This window comes from Chaetura pelagica, unplaced genomic scaffold (genome assembly GCF_000747805.2).
Source record: "Chaetura pelagica isolate M959 unplaced genomic scaffold, ChaPel_1.0 scaffold219, whole genome shotgun sequence".
In the NCBI taxonomy this organism is placed as follows: domain Eukaryota; kingdom Metazoa; phylum Chordata; class Aves; order Apodiformes; family Apodidae; genus Chaetura; species Chaetura pelagica.
Window position 1 is genome coordinate 3,279,022 of NW_009954552.1, and position 8,625 is coordinate 3,287,646.

The window sequence follows — 8,625 nt, forward strand, 5'->3', positions numbered from 1 at the left end:
AAGCTCACCGTACTAAGTATGTGCTTTTTCTATATATTTATTACAGTTACAACAGAGGTCCTCATAAATAGTTGCATAAAATGTTAAAGCCACAACATTGCACATGATATGAAAGAAAACAAAATCCCAAATGAGTGCATTTACAGTATTTCATCCTGCTTTATACTGCTCGACAATCAGGTTGGCAAGCTGGGCACCAACCCCAAGTCCTTTTCTATGGGGACAGTGAGTTCTGACCCAAACTGAAGACCCGCACAGTGGTATACCACCATTTAGGAAGGAGGGGAAAAAAAGGATAAGGGGAGGGAGGGAAAAACAAAAAAATTACAGACTGAAGGCAGGTAACAGTCTATGTACAAGTAAGGCCTACATTTTATCAGAGCAAAACAATTCATTCTATTTGTATGCAAAAACTTTGAGGTTGGATGCACTTAAAAGCAGAGTCTGATCTCAGTGCACTGCTACGTGAGATACATACAGGTGAGGCAACTGGAAAGCTCTAGGACCAAGTGAAAACCAGATGTTATAAATGGAGGCCGTATCAATAGGCAGCCATTTTGGTGAGTCTTCTCCAGGCATGATTTAATTTCTGTTTAACACCAGTGCTTTGAACATAGGCATTTCTCCTTGAATAAATCTTGAAAACGGTAGTTAAGTTCACTTGCAAAATTCAACTCTGGTTTATTAAAAAAACTATTTTTTTTATTTTTATTTTTTCAGAAACCTGAATAAAATACTGTTACTGTATCACTCGTGACTGCTTTTTTGCAGAGTACAGTGCTACTGTCCTCCACCCCAGTGAAGTCTGCATTGCCAGCCCCCTGCGCCGCCCCGCGCGGGTCCCCCTGGAATGCGTTTGCACACGAACATTCGCTTGGCAGCTGGTTGGCTCGGGGTTTGCTCTCCCCAAAATTCAAGTCAACAGCTGATTGGCAGGAGGAGTCTTATCTCCAGTCTGATTGATTGATTGATTGGCAGGAGGAGTCCATCTCCAGTCTGATTGATTGGCAGGTGAAAGAGAATGAGAGAGAACTTCAAGCAAGGTCAAACTCTTGGCAAGAGCCTGCTCTGTAGGAAGTTTTTAATGCTACGGATGGGTCGAACATCATTCTGGTGTTTTCGCCGCTCAATGAATGAAGTCAGTCTGGATGTGTCGATGCTGTCAGCACTTTTGCTGTTCCCCAGCTGCAGCCATTGCTCCTGGAGGGCCAGTGCAGCCGAGGGACGCTTAGCTGGGTCATCCTGAAGTAGGAAGCATACAAAATCTTTGGCCTTCTGGCTAACTCCTTTGAAGTAGTCATCTGGGAAACTAAAGTCTAAGCGGCAAATATTCAGGCAAGTTTCCTCTACACTTTCATCCAGGAAAGGAGAGACGCCACTAAGAAGGACATATGTGAGCACTCCAATGCTCCAAACATCTGAAGTGAGGGAAACAGGATTTCCAAGAATAATTTCAGGAGCTGCAAACTCTGGGTTTCCAAGTAACTGGTGGATATAATACGTGGTATTGAGCTGGACTGCATCTCCAAAGTCAGCCAGTTTTATAGTTGGCTTCGTGGAACTCTGGTCCACCAAAATATTTTCAGGCTAGAAAACATAAAAGCAAAATTTAAGATGTCTATTTTCAAGTCAGTTTAACACACATTTAATGCTCCAGCATTATGCCTTCCCAGCTGGTGCTGTCAGATCAAGAGCACAATAGCTACAAGCTATAAGGATTATTGCTGAAGGCCAACACTGCAAAGCTCATAGGCAGTCCTACCAAAGGTTCCCCCAGACCATCCAGGAGGCAGTTTCTCACCAACTACAGTATGAAAATAGCATGTTTTAGCTGCTGAACTACAACTTTTGCAGGAAAATATAGTTCTGCCAGATAATAGGGCAGATGTTCACAAGAGCAGCTCTGCAAAGTTTCACAGGCACCTGTATTCGAGAACTTAAGCTTAAAGAACAGCAATTACAAATAGAAGGTGAATAAAGCAACTGCTCTATTTGGTTTATGACAGAGAGACAACAAACCCCTTGCATTTAAATACTGGAAGACTTTGGCAGACTTTTCAAGATGTTTTCAACAAAATTCAGCTTCACTTGGTGATTCCTCAACATAACACAGCTGTATAAATTTAAGTCAATCACTGTTACGAGACTACTACAGCAGCAGATGCTGCTGGATGCATATGGCTTCAAAAGAACTGTCCCACGATAGGTGAGCTGGAAGTAGAAATATTTTTATGGTTTTACTTCTGAAGCTACTGCTGCTGTAGCTGTGATTTTGGCAAAATAGTGCCTTACCTGCAAGTTAGTCAATTTTTTTGTTTGTATGTACCCTGAGACTGGAAAAGGTATGGGTGAACTCCACATAGCATTAGAAAAAAATTACAATTTGGGTCTACATGATAAGCAGACCAGACTCATTCTGCCTGGAAGACAGAAGTATATGGAGGGAAGATGAAAGTTCTTTATTCTTTTTTTTCACCGTGACCCTCTTTTGGCTAAAGAAACCCTGCCTAAGAAGATGACTTGTCAATACCAAAACTCCTTATTATTCAAATACAGATAGGGGAAAAAAAAAGTTTTTAATTAATATTCTTATTAAGACCTTCTTATAGTTTTTTTCTAATAGAATGCATAAAATCCTTTCGATTTCATTAGAATTCAAAGGGAAGAACAGAGACATAAAGAGGAACCATTCACACAGATATCAGAGTCCTCAAAGTGTGAAGATGAGAAACACATTTGCAGTAAGAAAGCAAAAGCAGTCTCTCTCACAACAAACTACACTTCTTGAGAAATAAATGCATTTCTGCTGCAAGTTTATCAGAATGTACATAAATAGAATAAAACCCCAAACCTGCTCCTGTCAGTAAGTATTTCCAGCACAAAGGACCACATAGGACCAGCAAGCTTCAGGAAGAAAGCACTGGGAATTCAAAGTTTTGGCTTTGCTGGCTGTGAGAGATCTAAAGCATTTGGGAATGGAGTCTTCACATACCATTCACAGAGTCTCAGAGCAATTCACAGTTCTATGTTCCCAGCTGTCAGTTTCCTAGAAGAGGAAGGTTTTTATGCCTGGAATGGCAAACACTGCTAGGAAACTCATTCACTCCTAACCTTTAGGTCCAAATGTGCTATTCTGCAGTTGTGAAGATACTGTACAGCTTCCAGAATCTCTCCCAGGTAGAGTCTGATCTTCCCTTCTGTGAGGTTTCCCCATCGCACAACATAGTCTAGAAGGCGACCCTGGTCAGCCCTATTGGAATGACAAAATAGAATTACATTTTGGATTAATACAAAGATAAGAACTGAAAGAAAAACCTAACCATTTTGAAAATTATACAGAAAAATGTTCAAGAAAAGTGTCCCTTAAAAACCACAACTGCATCAAGCAATCAACACTGTTTCTGATGTTTGGCTATTGTTCCTTGACATTGTTTTTCCTGCCTGCTACTGAAAATGTCACTTGCAGCTGATCAGCACCTACCATATGGGCAACTAATTCTGAAGTGGGAGCAGAGAATGAAGGCAGAGAAGGAAAGGAATACGCACTGTTTTTCATCCAGGCTGAAAGACCAGGCACATCCTGCCAGACTACAGGAATAACCATAGCCTACAGCATCTGGAAGACAGAGGACTAGGCAATGAAGAAGACTGATATCAAGCTACCAGATGACAACATTCCTAATTCACGTGTTGCAGTCCCTTGATATAAAATAATTTCTGGACCTTCAGGCTAATATAATCATGTATCAGTTTAATACATCAACTTGCTTCCTTCTGAGTATATTATTAAACTCAACATTTTAATAACAGCATTAGGCAACCACATTTTTTCATCTAGATGTCTTCAAACCTTCAAGTTCACTTTAAAGTGAAACCTTAAAGTTCCCTATTCATAAACCACTCTAAAAGCCCGAGAAAGTCAGCTGTGTAGGTTGTATTTTACACATAACATTGTGGTTCACACACATTTCTAACACTAGTATGTAGTTGGTGGAGGTCTCAAAGGTATCGAGAAGGCCAATGAGCTGGGGATGCTGGAGATTCTGCATGACTCCAAGTTCATGGGTAACCTGGTCTCGCTTCATCAACTTCTTATTCACAAACTTAGTGGCTACTGCTCGCTTGGTTCCCTTCTGGTCACACTTCTTTACGACAGAAAATCTGCCCCTGGAATACAATATTGAAAGGAAAGAATTAACTTATCAAAGCAATAAGGACATACTTTAACCTTGAAAGAGATTTCAAGCTACCCTTATAAAGCAGTTTCAGGACATAAGAGTTTTAAAAGTGCATGCATCTTCTACAAAATGTGTCTGTATAAAAAATTAACTTTTGAGACAGACAGACATTTGCAGAGAACTCTTGGGGATACGGTTTAAGAGTGAACAGAATAGAGTAGGATTAAGGTTGATGATCTTAAAGGTCTTTTCCAACCTAAATGATTCCATGAACTCAAGCTGATGTGGTATTCAGTTCTCAAAGGTCATCATTAATTTGGACAAATGTAAATTATATGTAAATAATTTTGATTTTTGCTCATTTTCAGACTTATTATATCTGTACTTTTCACATTCTAAAGGCTCAGGCAGCATCAGTCACTGTAAGGCATGCTTAAAAGAACAAAAAATTATGTAGCTTTCCTAAGTATCTAAAAAACACATCCCTGTGATACTACTTCAGCCTAAATATATTGTTTCTGCAGTGCCATCTAGTGCTGGTAAGATTTTTTCACTTCCTCATTTCTATTTCATCCAATGTAATTCTGGCTTTTCAAAGATAATTTAATTTTTTGAGTAAGAAGTTCATATTTTAACCTACACAACTTTGGAGATCAACATACAGAACACACCTGCCAAGCTCAGCCACTTCAGTGTAGAGGGAATCAAAGTTGTCTTTCCAGATTACCATGATTCCATCATTTCCAGGACCTACAAAAAAAGGAAGAAAAAAAAAAGAGAAGGATGGTATGGCCTTATCAGAACTAAACTGTCTTTATAACCAATATATTGCTTCAGATATTTTCAAAAGAAGATATATTTGTATTTGAACTTCACATTCAATGGAATAGATTTCAGGAAGAATTTACCTCAGTCATACTGGCCCCTATCGCACTGTTTGAATACAAGTATGCATATTGAAAAACAACTCATCGCCTCATATTGTCCATCCTCTTGCAGCTTGGAAATTAAATTATTTACTGAAATCAACTATTTTGTTGATGATTTATAAAAACTACTACAGCAAGTGAAGGCAAAGAGTATTCTTTAATCTTTGCAGAAGATAATGCACAAGAATTTACTACAATCAAATAGTAACATCAAATGATAAGTCCTTTAAATCCAAAGGACTGAAAAAGACTTCAGAGGTTGATGTTGAAACCTTACTTTCTACTACAGCCTCAGAGTTTTCATTTTGCTCTTATGGACTGGGGAAAAGTCCATACTACGAAATACTTTGTAAAAGTATTAGCAGAAGGGCAAGAGATATACAGCTGCTCATCTTTTGGGGTCTAGCTGCAGAGGAGCCAAGACATACCAAATTCTGATTTAGTTTTGATTAAAAAATGAACACTTCCTTTTAGACAAGGTCAGTAAGACCAAGGACTGTGGCTGAAAGATGGCAGTTTAGCCTACAAGACTTATGTAACTCTTTCTGGACAAATCACCGTTTGGGGCTTTTGTACTGGTGTAGGAAGGACACTCAATACCCTAGTTCCTTGAAGCACACAGTTTCACAGTGATTCTTTCATATGCATCAACAGCTTTTTACTCTCTTAACTAGAAAGTTTTGTTTGCTGGTGCACTATTGGTGCAATCACTCAGTGTTGTTAATCCCTGTGTGACACAGGGTGGCAGCAAGACAAACTGGATTACACACCAAAGCAGCCCAGCCAATGCAGCAGAACAAACTCCATAGTGGAATGAATTCATATGCAGTATGAACTGTCTGTACAGGAATGAGTAACCTTAGCAAGATGAAGGAACCAGCAAAAACAATAGTTATCTTACATTATGTCTCATTGACAACAATGTATCTGTCACTGGGGAAAAAAAAGTGTAATAACTACATGAAAAAAAAGAAAATAAGTTCTGTTTTTCAGGAAACATTAGTGTAAAGACAAAAATTTCATTTTTTTTCCTTTTTAAAATATTGCAATACATCCATTCTAGGGCTTATCTACTGGCTGTCTTGGGCAGGTTAAGGCACCTATTGTGGTGGCCATCAGTCAGGGCTCAAAATGGCAGCACTGATTATAAACCTCCCAAAATTTCAGATGAGGTTTTGGAGGGGACACATCTTTCACAGTCTGGTTTAAACATTCCAGGAAATTGGAAAAATTTTTGAAAAAGAGGGAAGAAAGAACATACTTTGGAGGGGTTTAGAACAAGACTGTAAGCCTTCACAGCAGCTGGACAGACATACAATGACAGAATGCAGCACTTCATGCCTTATTTTCTCGTATATAAGTCAATTTGACACTAAGCCATTCCATCTAAAATCTATTAATTAATTCTCACCAATGGATAAATGCATGGGTCTCTCAACAGACTGAAAGTTCTAGACAGCATAATCAATCGTTATGAACTACATGTAGGAAATCCTACTATCCAGCTGTCTCACTGTTTTTTCCCTATTTCCAAAAACAGAGGATCCTGAATGCTTAAGAATAAGTGAATGCACAAACACACACAGAAACTTACCACAATGCCATCAAACGCATCAACTAAAACCCATACTTTTTCCTTTGCTGTCTGCCTCCAAAACACACGTTTTTTATCTTTGCAAGTTTCCTTTTCATTCTCACACAAACATTCAGGTTGCCTCACTTTAGGCACTGAAATAATATAATTTAAGTATAGATCCATTATGCAAAAACAATAGTTACATGTTCTTTGAACACTGTGGCTTGACAATTCAAGCAAAGGGCCATATTAATATAAGAGCAATACTACTCTTATCTGTACATTTTAGAAATTATACATTAGCACAGTAAATTTAATTGAGACTAAACTAAGAATGCAGATAATGAAATGTGATTTTATCATCGTGTGTTTGAACAGGTAATTACAGATGAGGTAAATGCATGTTGACAGTACAGTGCAGGCATCTTGTCAGTATGAATCTCCAGTCATTTACATCCTAGAAGTACGTCTGTTCTTGCTGAAACAAGTGTTATGTCAGAGGTGAAAAGGTTGTAATACTCCTTTAACAAAGGGATACCCAATAGCTGGGGTCTTATTTTTCTTGTGTGATGGGTATCAAACACTTTTAATATAATTAGATAAAACAGCAGAAGAGACAGGCCTACCTAAAACTCGTAGACTGGCAGAAGATGAAACTGAACCCATATCGTTTGCAGCTATACATGTATAGATACCATCGTCTTCTGCAGTGACGCCAATGATTTTCAGTGAGGCCTCTCCTAAGTCACTGGGAAACACAATGGCAACCATTAACTTTATATTCATTTTACAGACTTTAAACTATGGAAATCAAACAAAGCTAGATTGATACTGTTAGTATTTCTTCTTCTCTAGCCCCTATCTCTTTCTGGACAAGCATAACTAACCTGGTCACTGCCATTTCAGAAGCGTCTATCAGAATATGAGTACCTTGGAATGTCTTACTGACTATTAGAAATGCATCCTCACTGACACTCTGTGTCAGCATGTCCCAGACTTCACTGTGTTTGAGAAATCAAATGCTTCCTCTGTTTCTTCCTGCTTCCTCTACTTTCTTCAAATTAGGAGAAGACGTATTCAGTCAACCACCCATTGCTGTTCTTTCTGAAAGGCTAGTTTCCACCCCTGACTTCCAGCCTATAGAAACTGATCTAACATTTTTACTCCCAGAGCATTCATCCCGTTTAAGAGCAGCCTCCACATTCAATACAAAAGGTGCACCTCACCACAACTTTGGAGGTCTCAGAATCTGAGAGAATGAGGATGGGAAGAAACTAAAGAAGACTTTAAGTTTCCCTCTGCTTCAGGGCAGACACAGCTATAAACTATGTGAGACCTCAGGAGAAAGATACTGCAGATTCTTTCTCACTCTTTCTCACTGCTCAACCACTCTTTTTGCTTGATGGTTTGTCTTTAAATGTTTACTTAACTCTTCCCCAGTGCAATTCAGGCCTAGTACTTTTTTGACCATCTGCCATGGACATGAAGAAGAGATAATGCTGTTTGCAAAAGTCTCTTACAAATGTGAATACTTGGCAAGTCCTCCCTACACTTTTCACTTCTAGGCTCAAAACAACTCTAACATTGTGTTATTCTTTCACAACATGGCATATTTTCAAGATTTTCTGCCATTCTTATTGATTTCCTTTGGATTCATCCCATTTACTGCAAGTCATTTGACTAACTGAACCAAAAAATATTTGTCACAGTCTTCATCACATGACTTAACTTCAGGGAAAAAAATAATGTAAATTTTAGGAACATAGGAGCATGACCTCCCCTCCTCCAGCTTAAAGAAGATTTCATTATTATTATTATTATTCCTAGAAATCTGTCAGGCACAACCAATGTGATTTACTGAATATAATTATGTAACAGTAACAGATCATAGTTAATTAAACCTAGTGAATCTACCTGTTACTCTCGCAATGGTCCTGCATTC

The 8,625-nt window shown here is 38.6% G+C and overlaps 1 protein-coding gene across 1 annotated transcript in view; it reads right to left on the reverse strand.

Annotated features, from left to right (window-relative positions):
* Positions 1-717: 717 nt before the first annotated feature.
* The window catches only part of TRIO (trio Rho guanine nucleotide exchange factor), a 180,804-nt gene continuing 172,896 nt past the window's right edge, over positions 718-8,625 (reverse strand). The window contains exons 52-56 of the mRNA XM_010005090.1: positions 7,310-7,431; positions 4,850-4,928; positions 3,967-4,167; positions 3,112-3,250; positions 718-1,587 (exon numbers count right to left, since the gene is read on the reverse strand). Of these exons, the coding sequence (XP_010003392.1) occupies positions 1,045-1,587; positions 3,112-3,250; positions 3,967-4,167; positions 4,850-4,928; positions 7,310-7,431 (1,084 nt within the window). The 3' untranslated portion in view covers positions 718-1,044. The remainder of the gene's footprint in view (positions 1,588-3,111; positions 3,251-3,966; positions 4,168-4,849; positions 4,929-7,309; positions 7,432-8,625) is intronic.